The sequence below is a fragment of the Scardinius erythrophthalmus genome (genome assembly GCF_964197995.2).
Source record: "Scardinius erythrophthalmus genome assembly, chromosome: 4".
In the NCBI taxonomy this organism is placed as follows: domain Eukaryota; kingdom Metazoa; phylum Chordata; class Actinopteri; order Cypriniformes; family Leuciscidae; genus Scardinius; species Scardinius erythrophthalmus.
In genome coordinates this window covers 17,880,521-17,900,005 of record NC_138224.1, presented here as the reverse complement: position 1 = coordinate 17,900,005, position 19,485 = coordinate 17,880,521, and the positions used below count along the sequence as shown (strand labels likewise).

Sequence of the window (19,485 nt, the reverse complement as noted above, 5' to 3'; positions counted from 1 at the left end):
AAACAGAAAACTCAACAAACAGCACTTACAGGAAACAAAGCTAAGCAGGAGACAATAACATGAGGGCTGTGTATACTTGATCCAGTAATACTAACACTTTCTCTTGTATTTATAAAAAAAAAAAAAAATGTGCATGTATTGCGTTAGATTAAACTGAGAAGGGTCATAGCACTTGCATATTGTTGTTAGTTTAGCTGCTTCTATTGTTCTCTTTTGTAAGTCGCTATGGATAAAAGTGTCTGCTAAATGCAAATGTAAAATACTAAGGACTAATGACATAACAAGACACCTGAAAGCAATGAACCAATGAGAACATGACTCATGAAACAAGGGAACCAATCAGAACCTGAGTTCTGATTAGTAACGCGAGAGGGATTCGAGTAACGCTAGAGCGATTCGAGTAACGCGAGAGCGATTCGAGAGCAGCCGGCTAATTCAGACTAGGGAAGGCAAGAAAGTCACATTACCAACAGGAACATGACTATGAAAACTACAAAAAATAAAAGACAAGAAAACATGGACATGAAACAAAACCACAACCAACTGCGACAGACGTATTTCCTCTTTACTATGTTTTCAGATGTTAAAACCCCACTTTCAAGGAGCAAACCATATCTAGAAACTAGCTTCTGATTTATGCTCCCAACACCCATGCAAAGGCCTTTGTAATGCCCTAACAACCACCATTGTTGATGCGACTCTGTACACCCTAGCAACAACCTGGTATCCTGACAGCATCTTTTGCACATACACATTTCAGAAATTCTATAGTTAGCATTAATAGGAGTTCCTGGATCAACATCTTTGTTGATCCTGAAACAACATTCCAATCAACGTTAGATTTGAGAGACAAGTTATGTCAGTTTATATCAAGTTTCGGCTTATAACCAGGGTTTAGTGCTTCTACATCAGTGTTATTTACCTGTTACGTCCCTCTGATTTTAGGGATAACTTATGGGTAGGGTTAGGGTGAGGATATTGTTAGGACCAGAAATGTTGTTCCATGGTCAACAAAATATGTTGACCCAGGAACATGTCTTACAAAATCATGGTGACCATATTTCGTACAGCTCACAATGAGGTCACTTTCAAACCAAGCAGCTTTCTGTTGGTCAACGCGCCAAATTTCACGCGACCAACGTTGCAAAAATCTGCATGGGGAAATCTTTAGCCCTCACGCAAACTTCCAAATCACATGGATTCCAATTGAAATGGCCCCCTTAAAAATACGCTGAAAGGTGCGGTCACGTTTACTGCCGTTCGTCGAATTTCCGTGGGCAAAATCCAGTCATTTCGAAAGGAATCCATGTGAAAATTTGCGTTAGAAATTTGAAAATTAGGACATTTGCGTGGAAATCCAAATTTGGCGTGTTGACCAACAGCAAGTGACTTCTGTTTGAGCTGTGCTTCAAACATCACTACACAGCTAAGAATAGACAATGAACTTGTTTTGCCTGGGGAATTTCGTTAATGTGATCTTACCTGAACAATGGTGGTGTGACATCACCTTAATGATAAGCTATTAACCATTTTTGGAGTGTTTTTAGAGGACAGTAATCCTACCTTAGACATGACTCATGTATGAAAACATCACTTATGTTTATGTTTACTTGTGTAATCAAGTTTTGTGTATAGGACAGAAAAAGAGGCAGGAAAGGCCACCTTCTGTTATTGGAAAAAAACACAGCAAATACTTGGTTTTCTTTAGAACGGATAGGTCTAGTTTAAGTTTTTAGAGAAATTACCTTTTTCTTTCGGAGAGCTCACACTTGTTATCCTTGAACCCTGAAGTGGGCCAAGCTAAAGTACCTTTTTAGATTCAAATTTCAAATAGACGCAAATTTATGTGATCTTTTGGACAATTAGTACACATATATTTCCTGTAATCTACTCACTAATATGCAGCATTTCACAGTAGGTGAGGGTAAACTCAGCAGTAAAGAATGTGCTTGCAAACGGTGTGCTATTTATCTGGCTGTACAGTCGCCCTGAGGGACTCTGCTACACCTTAAATTTGACAGCAAAATTCAACAGATCTTCTTATAGTCCAATGAATAAATTCCACATACTTGAGACGAAATGATATGGTTGCAATCCACTTCATTTTCTTTCTTCTTTGTGTTGCTCTCTTATATGGTATTTTCATGATATGTAAACATGACCTGTTGGTCATAACATTGGTTAAATGACTGATTTTTTTATTACTGTTTGTTAATAACCCTTTGATGTATGATGTCTATATCTTTAAAACTCAGTTTTAGCCATGCATTTTACATCCAAACTAAGTGCACCTTTAACCATTTCCCATAATGTAGTCTTTTTAATTAAATGAGTTCAAAATATATTTGAAACTACTTTAAAAAAGAAAAACTTAGTACTATTTTTTAATCTAATCGTGGACAATATTAAAATATATCATGATTCATGATAGCCATTACGTAAGTCAAAAGTAAAATATGCAAATTGAAGTATATCAAGAATCTTGATTGGTCGACATGTCACGCATTCCTAATAATATGCAAAGTGGTCTTCAGTTAATACCTGTCTCTGTACCGACTGCTGAACTGTACGTTTACAATGTACATTTTAAATAGATACAGTAGTTCACTGAACACCATTAAGTTGGTTTAACTTTCAAATGTCACTTATTCAGTGTGTGTGTGTTTGCACGCGCGATTGTGTGTTTGTGTGGAGGCGCTCCGCCTCCACGCACAAGTACATCAAACACACGAGGCTCGCTTGAGTCAGTTGAACTCACAGCGGTATGAAACAAGACACCTTCATTTCATCAATGACACGTACAGGAGGGGTACATATGAACTTTATTACCATGATGTGAGATGTTATAATGACCGCGGAGTAACTAAACAAACAGGAGAAGGTCTTAAACTGTGCCGGAGAACAACCAACGCACAAGAGGTAAAGCTGCTCATTAACTCATTAATATTAACTACAACGTACACTTTTGTCAGTGAATACCTTTACAAAGTAATGCAGTTTGTTTCTCTTTTTTTAAAAACCATTTTATTTAGGTGCAGTACTTGTTAATTTGGTTTTAGTTATTTGTTGATAGATGCTACACTGTATATGGTTTAAACAGGAGATTTCTATCAAACAACAGACCATCACTGTATGTTGGTTCCACCACAGTATTATTATTAGTATTTTTTTAATTATATGAGATGCATGGCTACCTAAACAGGTAGGCTATGGGCATAATCTATCTGTCTGTCTGTCTGTCAGTTGATATATCTATCTGTCGATCTGTCTGTCAATTGATATGTCTGTCTGTCTGTCTATCTATCTATCTATCTATCTATCTATCTATCTATCTATCTATCTATCTATCTATCTATCTATCTATCTATCTATCTATCTGTGCATCATGCAATGAATAAATGTCCTTACAAAAAGTACTGTGGTGGTACTATGATGTGATATAAGTATGGTATAATGCTATAGTAATGAATTTACTGCATTTACATTGGCCGATAGATTATATTGAATGAATGTTATATTTATCTTTCTAAACCTACAGACTTTTAAAAATATGTGGTATCCATGTTTGACAGACAGTGGGATAATAAGGGCACATCACATCATTGTTGTCTCTATTTTTTCTTTCTGGAAGAGGTTCTCGCACTTTTCTATTGTGCTGGCTCAAAGGATGTTCGTCTTCACGCTCTGCCTGTACTCATGGTCCTGGCTGTCATCCATTCACGGTCTGGAGTTTCGCTATCATAACAGCGTGGAAATGGAGCAGTACTTGAAAGATGTCAACAGGACGTATCCTGAGATCACACATCTACACAGCATCGGACAGTCTGTTGAAGGTAAAACAGCTGTGGTGCAGCGTTAAACACAATCATGACAATAGTTTCCTATGTCTGTCTTCTGTGAGTTAAATTCCTCTCTGTCCGTATGTGTTCCTGCAGAAGAGCACACGGTGTTGTACAGTTTGAGGGCATGTTAATTTTAACAGATGCATGCAACAGGTTCAAACTTATTGCCTGGCCGATCATTAGAGAGCTTATTGTGCTACAAATATTTGTATGAGTCTACAAACAGCAGCAGCAGCAGTACAGTGAGCCATTCATGTATGTATCTGTATGTATGCATAAAACAGTCATCTAATTTGACTGGCCCAATATACAGTCCCTCAGCACTGGGATTTTTCACTGTTTGCATTGTCTGTGTTTGAGGGACAACACTGAGTTTTTTTTTTTTATATTTAGATTTACAAATATAACCAGGATGTCCATTAGGGTAAAATTAATAAATAAATAAGATAGAAAAATAAACATAAAAAATAAAAAACATTTTTAAAAATATATATATTTTTGTTGGTGATTCTTTTACAGTATTAAACGTTTTATGTGTGCAACTATTTACAACAAAGCCCAAGATCCACCCACAATCATAAGACTAAATAAAAATAAATAAATAATATGAAAATAAAATAAAATTGTGACCAAAACAATATATAGAAACTCAAGATTTCAAACTTTTTGATAAAATCTTAATAAGGTCCAACCAAAATTGTATTGTCCTTCTGGTGGCGCCGTGCACTTCAGCTGTGGTACATTCCAAAAGAGCAATGTCCAGCAAATAGGAGGTAGTTGGTTCCAACCACAGTTTTAGGATAACCTTTTTAGCAGATATTTTATTAATTTATATTGATTAAGGTATTGTCGAACTGAACAAAAACATTAATTTCCCCCCATATTTACATTTGTGTAAATAAATTTCGATAATAGATGTTGCAGATTAATTAAATAATATTACTTATAAGACTAAAACATAAGTGAAATAAGTGAATGGCATAAGTGAAATAACCAAAAACATTTTTTTTTTATATATATATAACTGATAGTTGGGCAAGATGTGATCCTTAATAAATGGACAGAAATATTACCAAAAACAAGCTGAATGTAGCCTAAAACCATAAAAAAAAAATGTAGGTCCGCGCAATCGCATTTTATTCTGATACGGCACAGAATAAGATATGACATCAGACTCTGTATCGCCTTTTTAAAAAACATAAATTCAGCATATAACAATTAAATGCAATGCAAACCTGCTGCTTTAAATTTTGCACATTCAGCTAAGAAGAGGTCACACTTCGTAGTGTAATTTGCAAGTCAAAGTTTACCAAAATGCGAAACTTCTTCGCATATGAGCTAGCGTGTTTTTTCTTGCATTCGCATGCGTATGAATGGAAGTCAATGGAATTATGAACGAAAGGCGGAAATTCGGCGGATGGAGGTTACAACCTCACGCCAGTAGGTGGCGACAGGTTTTAGTTGATTAGTTTCACGCAAACGAATCACAATTCATTCAGGTGCTTTTCATTGCACTCTTTATTAGGAACTATTTTTTAAGGATTGTAAAAAAGCAATATTACTCGCAATCGTAGTCTGAATATTACCTGCGCCCTCGTGTCTATGGCCGAATCAACAGCACACATTTGATATTCCTTAAATTGCATTTTTTATTTATTTTAATTAGCAAAATGCTCATATGACTGGTATTCATAAGCAGATGCCTTTTAAATTTGTGAATTGTTTACTGACAGTTATTTCATGTTTACATAAACAGTGGCCTCAAAAATATTTGGTACTTTTTAAATCTGTTTTCATCATTGCATTAATTAATGTGGTTAACTTTAGTCCTGAGAAATACTCTAGCAGTATTTGTTTGCTTATGAGGGGATTATATTAATTATCTAATGCAATGACATTCATATATTAAGTGCTGCTTAAATGTCCAAATATTATTTGGGGTCACTTATTAAGGAAACTTTTATAGCACTATTCATTGAGTATATTTCACTTTCTGATGTAACTGGGAAATTCACATTAGTATCTCTCTGAATGTGCTGCATTGCTCAAATACAGTACCTAAAAGTACTGGTTCCCCTTGAAACGTCCTGTGTAAAGGTGTTGGATACAATCCCATCAGCCATTTCAGTCCCACTACATGTTGATCATAGTTATTAAAACACATTATTACTTACTATGAGTGAAACCGTACTAGTCATTCATGCATATTGAAACCACAATGCTTTCAACCTTTGAAAGAGTGAATCATCTTAGGTTTTAGATTGATATAGTCTACTTGTATTTTAATAATGTTAAAATTGGTTTAATCTCTCTTCCACATCAGATAAACTGTTTTGTTAATTTAGTGACTTATACACAACATTTGATAAGGATCTTGGCCTCTGACCGAACTTCACGTCTTGTAGTTTCTAAGCGCCAAATACCAAAACAGTTTAAGTGTAGCAAAGCGGATCATATCAGCGGCAAAATCACAACTCGCTTGAACACTAGTTTCCCATGGTTCTACTCAGGTGCTTGGAAAGACCAGCCAGTTTTACTCTATTACCCCAACAAAAGGATCCTGGGTAGCTTCAGTGCCATGCTTCAAAGGTCTTTCTCTATGCCTATACGGTCATACTGAAAGAACGTTTTGAAGCAGGCTGTTTTGTCTGGGGATGTTTGAAAGGATAGTTTGCTCATCCCATTTGTTATTTGTAAGGGAAATCAGTGCAGCTAAAGATTTGCTGTTTTTCCACAGACGGTCAATCTGACAGTGTTAAACAGAGGCGGTAAACACTTGCCCGCACAGAAGCACAATGCAGCTCCTGTGCTGAGAGATTGGTATAACAAATAAAGCTGACCTTTGATTTGCATTTGGGTGACAGACAAGACAGTAGTTTTTACAATGAAACAAAATGAGTGTCCGGCACTCTTAAGATTCCATGCTAAAGGTTTAGGCTTTTTCTTATTTTAGTGTTGCTCACCCTGGTCCTGTATGACAGTGATTCCCAACCAGATGATTTCGCTCTGTTTAAAGCATACAACTTTACCACTTTTAGAATATAAAAAATATTAGGCTAATGTAAAAAATAATAATAATAGCATTACCATTCAAACGTTTGGGGTCTGCAAGTTAATGTTTTTGAAAAGTCATGCTTACCAAAGATGTATTTATTTGATAGAAAATAGAGTAAAAACGGGGGAAAAAAAGAAGTAGAAAAAATGCAGCAGCCATTACTAATATTATTCTAATATGCTGATTTGTTGCTCAAACATTTCGAATTATTATCATTGTAGAAATCGATTGTGCTGCCTATGAGATAAAAAAAAAAAAAATGGGGTGAAATTTCATTGCATACCATATGACATATAAGTTGGGAAACTGAGTGATATAACCACTCCCTGCCATTTGTACCCTGTTTTTTCTTTTAATAAAGTAAGTGTGTTTATTTACTGTGGCCGCCTAGCTCACGGTTACGGTGAGTGACGGAGACATTGGCTTATCTTTTAGTGAAGGTGCTGCTAGTCTGTGACATTTTAAGTTGATTTGGTTCATGGATCAGGTTGCTCTTTTTGGCTCCGCACAAAAACATCATTGAGTAGAGCACATCCGCTGCCAACTCTCTCTCCCTCCCTCTCTCTCTCTTACTCTCCTTCTGTTTTCTCCATCTGATTTAGATGCTAATATCATGCTGTACACATTCTCTCCACCTCTGTTTCTACAAGGGTGGTCCTCCGTATCCTTCAGACCAAATCTCGTTTACTTCATCTCTAGACAAGAGGAGTGCCCCAAGGCTGACTCCTGGGCCCACTTTAGTTGATTAAAACCTCAAGTAAACCTCTGCTTCCCCCGTTAAAGATCTCTTTCTGCTAATGTAGGTAGTGCCCAAAGCTAATCCAAGGACACTGCGGTACCATACCATTTCATTTAGCTGATGGAGTCACACTTCAAGAAAGCAACCCCTAATGAAGTTGTTCCCATCTCTTTCATCTCTTGGAAACCTTTGTTGCTGGCTGATTGTAAAGCCCATTTCTCCAATCACTTCAGACCTCAAGGACATTGTGAAGCCATTGTGCGCTCTTGCCCTGTCAAGCTAACCCCTTGTCCTAATCCCACTGTGTCGCCTATTTAAGGCCAGGAAATAAGAGACCCGAGCTGACTAGAGGTAATCTAGGACACCAGCTGCTTAGCCTGGAAGACAGTCCTTGTTTGTTGACCGCCCTGTCTCGGCCTAATCAGTGTTACAGTTGCCCACCAGGGTAAGAACGGGGCTGGAGGCTGACTATGATTATCTCTGATGTAATATTATGTTTCTTATGCTTGATTAGTTGGGCCTAATTAGCTAAAGCGCTTGTAGGGTGATTATCAACCCAGACAAATGCCAGTTGTCATTTGGCAACATTGTTGGCTTAATCAAGATTACACTACAGAAATCCTTTAAGCATTCATAATTCTGTACATCATTTTGTCTTGTGTGATAAACAGCAGTAATTGGATTTCAATTCTTGTAGGAAATGCAAAAACAACTTTGTTAATGGAGGAAGTGGCATGTATCGGCTCTTGTGAGTTGTGTAATGGGGTGGTTGACTCTTTGTAACCACTGTTGAAGTTGGAATGAATTGGAAGCGACAGATGTTTTCTTAATGTACCTACATCCGAGTGTAACAGATTATTGAAAAAGAAAAAAATTACTTGGTTGTAGAGGTGGCCATAATGGCAAAAATATATCTTACAATGATTCTTTACATTGTTTTTTAAGACTGGTTCATTTGTTACTAAACAGTAATTTTTAAATAGGGAACTAATCGCTTCAGGCATGTGCACTCAGAAAACTGTATATCAGAAGTTTGAACTGGCAAGGTTTTAAAACATATGAAAATAATTACATTTTTATAATGATGAAAACCATAATAATAATTAAAAAAAACAGCAACTGCAACTGATAGACTTTGCACTGTACTACACTAATGATCTCTATGTAAAGGCAGATTGTGGAGATATTTTTATCTTTCACCATCTAATATAGTCATGCTGTACACCAAGGTTATTTTCGTAAACGAAAACTGAAGCTAAGACTAAAACTATTGGTCAAAAAACATTTTCGTAAACTGAAATAAAATAGAAATTTCAACATTAATGAAAAACTAAAACTAAACTAAACTAACAACAGTTACTGAAATAATCAAATAGTTACTAATAATTAGCCTATGACCATTGCGCTTGAGTCTCGCGTCTTCTGCAGCATCACGTGCATGACACGACGCTCTAAAAACGCAGCACTCAAGTTAAAATTAGTTAAACTTTTAGAAGACGCCTATCGAGACCTTTTTCCCCACTGTGCCCGTGTCTTTTTTCCGTTTTTCAAAGCAAAACCGCTTTCTGTGTGAACCAGCCCTAAGAAGCAGAAAGGCCAAAATAAGTATTTCCACCTCATGCAAATACAGCTGTACCTTAATTCCAGGTATAAGATAACCATCTCATGTGAAACTAGCCTAAACAAGATAGGCCTATACCACACATATTAGACAAGATACCACACTGAGCAGAAAACGGAAAAAACAAATAGCATGTCTATAGCCCAGAAATAGACGTATATTTGTCCGAGTAGAAGTATACTAAATGTCTGGTCTGAAGAGAACATTTGAATATGTGCATAACTATGAGTATATGATTTTAAACAAAACGCATAAATGGATCAATACAAGAATAATGTTTGAAAGGATTAATCATAGAAATAAACTTAAAGAATAATCATAATTGGCATTTGTTTGGTTCTTTGTTCATCCTCAAACAATTATTTTATTTTTATTATTAAGAGGTTTTCACAAGATTTAAATGTAAACTGCAAACATTAAACTTTGCTGAAATGAAATGTCTTTAACTGGAAGTGTTCTGTTAACTCTGCTAAACTATAATTACTAAAACTAAAACTGAAACTAAATGTATAAAAACTAAATAGAAATGTGTTCACAAAATAAAAACTAAACTAAAACTAACAAAACCATTAATGAAACTAACTAAAACTAAACTGAAATTTATAGGAAATTTGAAAATGATATTAAAATAAAAACTAATTTAAAAATGCAAAACTATAATAACCTTGCTGTACACATTTAACTTGGTTCTATGCATCAGTTGTTGATTGAATTTTCAGATGTGGACGTTGCACTCAAAAGTGGAGGCAGATAAACGTGAGTTTACAGAGGCAAGGTTAAAGCAGATTACATGATTGATTAAATTAAGTCCTGCATAAATCATCTGTCATTTTCACTGGAAGGTCCAGCTATACTCATTAAACATTATGTGGTCAAAACATTTTCTTTTTTAAAATAAAACCCACGACCGGTGGTTTGTTCACAGTACGATCTATAGCTTGCAATTAGAAAATAACTGGGGTGAAATTTCATTGCATGCCGACTTTAAGGAGTCAAATTTAAATCTCACAACAACATAAAAACACATCAGAGATCACTCCTACTCTTTTGTTGCTTTGGGAATAAAAGTCCAGGTGCTTTAATAGCTGGGCTGATACTATTACAGTATATTGATGTGTATTGGGCCAGAAGTCCATTGACTTTTCCGATGACATGGAGACTTGGCTGTAAATGTGAATAATTTTTTTTCTCTGTTTGGAGGTTTTGTGTGAAACTGTGAACAAGACTCACTGTCAAAATGTCATCTAATCAGTGCTGACAATGCCAAACCAAGCTGTTAACGTTCTCAATCGATGGTATGTGTGAACAAAGCCATACTATTAGGCATGCACGTTGGAGCATGTTTAAGGTTGTGATGCTCTAACGTACTGTAAGAAGTCTGCTTTAAATGAGTTTGACCCAGTCACAGAGTTTGACGCAATTAGGGCTCGTTCACACAGAACGCGTTTTTGCTTTGAAAAACTCAAGATGCGGGCAGTGGAATGGGGAAAAAACGCAAGATCTTGAGATGCTTTTTTTAAAAGTTAAGCTGATTTTAACTTTTTTAGAATGATGTATCATTCGCGAGGCACTGCAAAAGACGCAAGGCTCGAACGCAACGGTTATACACGTCCGTCTAGCGCGAGTTTACATAGAAAAACAATAGAAAAGTAGCACATTTGAGTGGAATAAATGCGTTCCGTGTGAATGGCGCCTTAGACTTACAAGTAAATTTCATGGACTTGTGTGACATCATGAACAACTGTATAAATTGTGCATTCAACAGCATTTTGGTGGTGAAAAAAATATGCCTTTACCAAAAAAGTTAATCCAGTAATTAGTGTAAAAGTTGCTAATCAGTTGGAGGTAGAGAACCTGACACTCTTTCTAAAAGTAACTAAAGAAACTATTGTGGACTTGGAGAGAGGCCCCCTAGTGAGAGTGAAAGGCTTCAAGTATCTCAAGGTCCACACCTCAGAGAGCTTTACATGGACCACACACACCACAGATTAGTTTGGAGGCCACAATAGTACCTCTACCTTTGGTGCCTGGGGACGTCCCGGATGGCCCCCATGATCTTTGTAAAGGTGCACAATTAAAAATGTTCTCACAGGTAGACCTACTGACTGGTGTGTAAGTTCCACACACACAAAAAAATTGTAGGATGTGTGGATGGGGGTATACATTTAGGCATTTTAAGATGTCTGGAGGGCAAAAATTGGATAGCAATAGCTTTAAAATCATGTATTTTCACTTTCGTCTGTGTCAGTAAATAAAAGTAAACACATGGCCGTGAAGAGTTGCATTTGTTTTTTGGAATGACTGTGCTGTACTGCAAAGGTTACAGTGGTTTCTTGTCAAAAAGAGATAATATTTGGGTTTTATTTTTTAATATAAAAAAAGACTAAGTGACTGTCCTAACCACAACCTATCAACACACTTGTCAAAGCCACACGTTTTACCTGTTGTGGTGTAGGTCTATCTATGCATTACAAGTGAATTTACTGAAACGCTGTCGGGAAATTGTAACCAAATTCATTAAATTCATTCACAATATGCACACATTCATTCTTAATATGCCTAGAATGTTATAAATGGCTCTGGTTGAGTTGTTTGCATGCCTTAAAATTAGGCCACTACTAGTCGTTTAACATTTTGGTAGCACTTTATTTTACAGTCCTGTTCCCCACGTACATACTTATTATAGTAATATCAATAATTGGGTAAAAACTAATAACACTAAGTACACGTAAGGTCATGTAATGTTAAATAAAGTGCAACCTATTGTAGGCTAAAACAGTTTAGCTTAGCATGCACCAATGCTAAATTTGCTATATACAGTAAACGTTATGTTCACAACTTGTAATAATTACTTCAAGCTCATTGTTTCTGCTTTAAATTAATACATGACGTTAGCTAACTGCGTGATTTATAAATGTACATTTCTGAAATGCATAACTTAGACGTAGTCACCTCTGATAACAGATTACTCTGAATTGAAATGTAGACATGCATTTTCTGTAAAGCTGCTTTAAAACGATATGTATTGTGAAATGCGCTATACAAGTAAATGTGAATTGAATTCGCTACGGGCATCTTACATCTCAATTGCAGGATGTAAGTTCAGCTTTGCCATCACAGGAATACATTTCATTTAAAAAATATTAAAATACAAAGGTTTTAGTAAACTGTAATATTACAGTAATCTTGGTTTGGATGACTGTTTCTCTTTTCAAGCTCATCTTGAAGATGTATTTCTTTTAGTTTGTTCTGAAGCCAGCATGCTTTAACTTGCTCAGTGAATGTGAGATCTCCATATTCAGTAGTCCTCTGAGAGACAGAGACCGAGACAGACAAATAGAGTGAATAAGAGCTAGACGTGAGATTACACGGGATTGGGTTGCCAGGTGCCTGCCCAAACTGTGCAAAAACATTATTTGAGTATCTGGTTAACCCTGAAAACAGTGAGACATTAATCATGTGACCGGCACAAGATCCACACTACTTAATTCAGTTGCAAATGCACTGATTCACTAATGGAAACATTTGTTTGCAGTCGATTAACATTTACATTTTGTCTTTCTAGGAAGAGAACTCTGGGTCTTAATACTGGGTCAACATCCGAGAGAACACAGAACAGGCATCCCGGAATTCAAATATGTGGGAAACATGCACGGAAACGAGGTAATGCAGACGTGTTCCTTTGTTATTTAGTACAGGACATGGTTATATTTTCACCAGGTCTTGCATTGTGAGCAGGTCAGTATTACTGATCCGCTTCTAAAGAACCCAGTCTGGCATGTCTGTTTTCTTTAGATCGGGCTAAATTAGGAATTGGAGGCTTCTTTAAATAGATCCAGCTCTTCGTTTGTTTAGTTTTTTTTCCTTCTTCTTTTTTGTTGTTTGGGCGAGAAGGGGCCAGCGCCGGTCTGAAGGGGCGTATTTGGTAAGGGGTGTGTGGGAAAAGCGGTCTGTGCACAAAAGCATTACAGTCCGAGGAACCGTCCGGGACGCCAGTGAGGAGCAGTGGACTGTGACCCTCACTGGGAAAAAAAATAAAAAAATTAAATACAAGGTGGGCTGTATAGGGGGGATCTTTTCACCAATGTGCTCCGCCTCCACACCCACTCAGAACTATTGTGAATTCAGTACTTCCTGTCTTTGTGAGAAGACTAAACCAAATTTGCTGAAGAAAAACTGTGGTTGGAATTACTATTGGAGGAATGGGCTGGAAAAGCTATAGGAGAGAGATTTTTGGGGAAAAAAGGGTCACACTTTAGATTAGGGTACAATTCTCAATCTAAATATTAACTATAGCCGCGTTTCCACCGCAGGAACTTTCCCCAGGAACTAGTAACTTTGGGGTGGGACTCGGTGTGTTTCGACCACAGGAATCAGGGTCCAAATGAAGTTCTGGGTAAAAATGTCCCCCTCAGAAAGTCCCAGCTTGCGAGGTAGTACTTTTTCAAAGTTCAGGAACTTTTGGGGGTGGGACTCGGATGCCAAACATGCTGATTGGTTGAGTTCATGCCGCATTTTGATTGGTTGACTCCACACAGCATTTCATTTCAACTACCATTTTTACAAATCTGTTGGCGGTGCGTGCAGTCCTACGTCATCGGACTAATTTGCTTAATCTTCACGGTACTTTAGACCGCGGTGGAAACGCAAAAAGCAACAGGTCTGGGGGAAAAAAGTTCCTAGAACAATTTGTCCCGGGTAATTTCGGTGGAAATGCTGCTTATGACTTTTGCCTCAATAAAATCCTAATTACTGCTTATTAATAGTTAGTGAGGTAGTTAAGTTTAGGTATTGGGTAGGAATATGGGATGTAGAATATGGTCATGCAGAATAAGGCATTAATATTTGTTTTATAAGTACTAATAAACAGCCTATATCCTGGTAATGTGCTAATAAGCAACTAGTTAATAGTGGGAATTGGAACCTAAACTAAAGTATTACCAAAAATTTACTCTATCCCAGTTTTAATTTGCAGGGATTACTATCCACCTCTACTGCATTTTAAATTAGGCCTATGGGTGGCACTTCTGGTTTGGGGAACTTCGAATCAAAAAGACTGAAACAACTCATTTCAAATAGGGTTGCACTTCAGTTAATCCTTATCCATCAGTTTGACTGAATAAGCATACATTTTCCATCATGCTCTATTTTTATCCATCAGGAAAATAATGTCAATCTTGACATTTTAATGTGACATTGGTATCATAAGAATACTTGTGATAAGGGCTAATTTCAGTTTGCTGTGTTCTGTTCTCCCAGATTAGTTTATTTTTCTATGGATATGAAAAGGACAACAGATGCTGCAGTATTGTGGTCTACTCTCCCGATTTAATGGACATATCCCACAAATAATTTACTGGAATGCAGTAAGAATCTCTCGTTTTCTCCGCAAATCCTCATTCACATCTCTTTTATGGTTTGTTTTCACTCAAGCAATTTAAAGGTTAAATTGGTGCTCAACCAATGTGCATTCTAGTTAGAAACTCTGACTTGAGACTGCGCTGACACTATGTGACTGCGACGTATGCCTTTAAAATACTACGAAAGCGATTCCAGAGCAATCGGCTGGCTCATTCTGTACAGTTTCTCCAGAACGGCTGCACAAGCTCTGATGTTTAATGATGATAGCAATCACGTGTGTTTCGTGTTTGTTCTGACACCTTTAGTTCCACTAATCCAAGTTTTTAAAACCGTAAGAAATCATGTAATCTTGTATTCCTTTATTGGTATTTAAATAACTTTGGAATTAGAATTCAAATTAAGTTCTTGCACATATGTGCGCTGTACATAAATTACTGAATGAAATGCTACTGTTGCTGCATAAAAATGTCTTGTATTTGACACATTTCATCAAATCCACTTTGCATACTTCATCAATCCGAACGTCACTAAGGGAAGCAGAGAGTTTCTGAATTGACGGCTCCGTTTTCAACTCCTTCCCCAACGGCAAGCGACGAATCTTTCTGATCGGTTAAATCCAGCCAAAGTCCATGTTCCTTTGGGATCTTTTGCCTTTTGATTTGACTTAGACTTTAGTCAAATAAGCAACCACCTAGAATGCAATAGCAACACATTAAAAAACACTGTGAACATCTGTGATCATCTTAGAACATCATCATTTTACATAGTGCAGTATTCTGTGTCATTTTGTAGTCGTTTTCTTTAAGTATTTTTTTTTTTTGTAATATAAAAATAACACAATTCAGCTTCAAAAGATTTCACGTATATCAGTAGCTACTGTACCCTTGTCAAGTTACCTTTTAAATTTAGCCAGTCAAAGCTTTACTTGTCTGGCACCATGGTGCCACCTAATGAGACCGCATCCTGTCTGACCCTTTCAAATCACGCAAATGCAAGGAAGGGAGGTGCATTTTATAAAACTGTAAACATGTAAACATTACTCAAATTAGTCGCGTAAGCATTAACGATCAGCATCCATGAGTCATCTCATGAAAAGAGGTGTGCCAGAACTTTGATACACCACTAAAGTGCTCCTATGATGGTCCGAGTCTCTTAATGACCCCATAAGACAGAACATGATCCTTTTGTATAAACCTGAATGGCAAAAAGTCTCTTTTAAACATCTAGCTAAAGAGAGTGTACAGACTGTAAACAAAGACAGGGCTAGTATGGATTACGGAGAGATGAAAGAGGAGAAGAGAGGGGAATTATGCATTACATTAATGCATTACTCAGATTGAATGTAAATAATATATATAGCACATTACATACACAATGGTATTTCAAAGTGCTTTACATAGAAGAAATTAAAATAAGAATAATTAAAACAGGTTAGAATAAAAAATAATCAGTCAGACGCACAGTGGCACAGTACTCGTTCAGAAAATGCCCAGCTAAACGGAAGTGTTTTGAGTCTGGATTTGAATGTGACTACTCTAGGAGCACATCTGATCTCTTCTGGAAGGTGGTTCCAGCTGCGGCTGGCATTATAGCTAAAAGCGGACTCGCCATGCTTAGAGTGAACCCTTCTTGTTGATGTGATCCTAATGATCTGAGTGATCTGTTGGGTTATATTCAGTTTCAACAGGATGGCCTCCACCCAAACAAACTAATGTGTTTGATCACGTTCATCTCGTTTGGAGATTCCTCATCTACATTCATTAATACTTCAAATCTGTTCTCAAGATGTATAGGCGGTGGTAGGAAACTAGTGTTTGCAATCCTTGTCAGAACCGTATCTGGGGTAGAGGATGCTACTGCGGCAATATGTGATACTCGTGTCTTGAGTGCCTTTGGGTCTCGCTCCCTGTTTGTGCCATCGATTAGTGTGTTGATCGGCTTGTTTCTCTACACTCAGTATGGCCTGTCGAGGAGCACTAGATTCATGGGACTCACTGGCTGTACGCTGGGGACGTCCATGACGAAGCTCTGTTGTGTGTTCCGTCTGGTTTGGTGGTCCCGCGAGTAACTTTGTTTCCAGAACTGCAATCCTTTGTAAAAGTCTGTGGCAGTTTATGCAGCAAGTAGATTCTAGAACCAGAAGAGGCATTTTGTCTCTTGTCCTTTTGAATGTAGGCAGTTGTTGGTGACGTTCTTGGTGTGTTGCTATGCTGTTGGTAAGGTGTTCTAGAATGTGCTGGTTGATTGCTTACTGACTATGCATTTAAGGATGTACCGAAATGAAAATTTGGGGCCGAAACCGAGAGTGAAACCTGAGCGCTGAACACTGAGCGGCAAGCGGCTGAAATTTCGGTGCATCCCAAAATGCATGTCGTAAGCGTTTTAAACTGTTTTCCTTTATTGGCGTAAGCGGCTTAAGAATACTGTTGTAAAGTTTTTCTTTCTTCAAAGCAGAGACCAGTGAGACAGTCGGGATCGCGTTCAACTGAAGTTATTCTTTATTGAGAACTCCTCTGTACGCGGCTGTAGAAACTTCCAACATGATCTGATCTAACATAACTATACTAACTATACTAACATAACTAACATGTTATCTTATAGGCATTTTAGGAGGAGGGACTTTTGGGGATGGCATGTAAATGAGTATACAGGTTAAGGTAACCTGCCCCAGACCCCAGCGTGTTTACCAGTATCAATTTAATCAGCATACCTATTCAAATGCTGATACTGGCCAGGAAACTCTGGTTCCACGGGCCATCCCAGAGCCATTTAAGACAAAAGGGTGCGTCTTGGAGCTACTGGCTAGAGCCATTAAAGACTCATTTAAAACACAATAGAGAAAACAGGGTTTAGGAGCTGTTGATACCATTATAACCTAACCTTAAAAGCTAAAATCAGTATTCTTCACTGTGATGTTATGTAAGGAAGCATATCTGAAAACATATTCTTAAATTTTAACCCTTCAGTCCCCTCTTTGAGAGTTCTTAAAAAAACTCTCACAAAATACAAATTTAAACACATAAAGTTAATTCTGTAACTGGTGTAAGTTACAGGCACATCGCATATGTTCATTCTTGTAACTTGTGTAAGTTACAGGCACATATAACTTGCTCTGTGTTGTTCATCTGTAATTGCATGTTGACACAGAAACAAACATGCACTTAGGGTCCGTGAAATCTTACGGGTAATATTCTTTTCTGGTTGAAAAAAAAACTGTTATTTCCTTGTGCTGGACGTGAGTCATTTGTTGGTTGACACACTTGATACTAACAGGTTTCCGAACCATGAAAAGTTATCTTCAGTCATATTAACCAGGTGCAGCACTCAGATAATGGTGCAGGCTTGTAGTCTTGATCATATCCATGGTTGACTGAAGGTTTTGTATTTCTCTGCGTTGTGTATTTTTTTCTTCTTTTTCTTTTGTGATTGGCTCGTTCAGCAGTGGGTGTAGTTGTCTTCTTGAGGTTGTGGCTTCATATGCAGGTGAGACGTCGTTGCATATGGATTTTTGGAACAGCCATCAAGTGTTTATCTGCACAGAGGAAGAAAGAAAAACAAAAGACGACAGAGCAGTATTTGTCCAAACACTAGGGTTGTAGCAGTATTTGTTTAAATACTAGGGTTGTAGCGTCTGCTGCAGTTGTTTCATTCTTTCCCTATTTCTTAATTTATTTGACACCTATGGACCAGTGAGGTAAGGATGGACTAAATGGGGAAAGGCCTATGAGGTTGTCTTCACCCTGGATTGGCCCCTGACGCCTGTTGCGTCAGTTCTTTCCAGGGCCCTCACTGAACCGTGTCCTATTCTGTCCCTGTTGTGTGCACACTGTACAGTGTGTGAGAAAATTGGCACATCTCCATTCTCCAGTGAAACATCAGTCCTAATAAACATCATTAACAGAGGATGGTTGTCTAACTGCAATATTTTGTGGTATAACATTTTAAGGCTGTGAGTTTTCTGAATGTCCCCCAAACAAAGACTGTGACAGTCACTTTCCTTTTGTTCTATTAAACAAAAATAAGTCTTTCATCTTTGTTGTAAGTTACTGGGGAGATTAAGCAATCACAGCCCAAATTGTTAACACCTCAAAAAGCTTACCCACGAGTCCAGTGACGAGGGGAGGGGTTGCTTCAAAGTAGCAAACAAATGTAGTAAGAGCTGCATAACATTGTTAACTTGTCTTAAGTTATTTTTATTTTTTCGACATTCTTTTCCAAAATGTCCGTGCTTGCCACAGTAAGAACAACTGGCTTCTCTAGGACTTTTGCGTTTCTTTGGCTTCTCTGAGTTAACCTTAAAGGATGCTGCTGCAATTTTTACTCTTGCCTTGACATCAAAGTCTCTTTCCCAAATAGCTAAACTGTCCAAGTTGTCTTGCAGGGTTCTATTTGACCATGTAAGATCTAAGAAAGGCAATGCATTTCTATGTTCTGACAAAAGACCATCGGACCATGTGCGAACTAGAGGACCATTATGACCTAACACTTTCTCTGGAGTGTCGGCAATTCCGCTGTAAACGGCAGCGATCTGACAGAATCGTTCTGTGTACTCACAAACAGTTTCATCCTTCTTCTGTACACAATTAGTGAGCTTTGACCAGTCCACTTTCGGTCCAACAATGTTCTTTAACACTTTAACAACTTCCTCTCTCAATTCATCTTTACTGGTCTGTTGCAGTTCAGAATTATTTACAGCACTTTCAAAATCATTGAATTCTGACTCAGTCAAGATCTGTGATATTAGCTGGGTGACTTCAGCTAGAGTCATATCATAGAGCCGCATTTTGCTGATCAATGCTCTTCTAAACTTAGAAAAATTTCTTTGCACTGATGGCAAACTTTCAGCAATTCTCTCAATCTCTTTAGG

The 19,485-nt window shown here is 37.5% G+C and overlaps 1 protein-coding gene across 1 annotated transcript in view; it reads left to right on the top strand.

The window, feature by feature from the left end:
* The first annotated feature begins 2,499 nt into the window (after window positions 1–2,499).
* Window positions 2,500–19,485, top strand: part of cpm (carboxypeptidase M) — a 45,576-nt gene continuing 28,590 nt past the window's right edge. Inside the window, exons 1-3 of the mRNA XM_081363206.1 lie at window positions 2,500–2,919; window positions 3,632–3,833; window positions 12,823–12,920. Of these exons, the coding sequence (XP_081219332.1) occupies window positions 3,668–3,833; window positions 12,823–12,920 (264 nt within the window). The 5' untranslated portion in view covers window positions 2,500–2,919; window positions 3,632–3,667. The remainder of the gene's footprint in view (window positions 2,920–3,631; window positions 3,834–12,822; window positions 12,921–19,485) is intronic.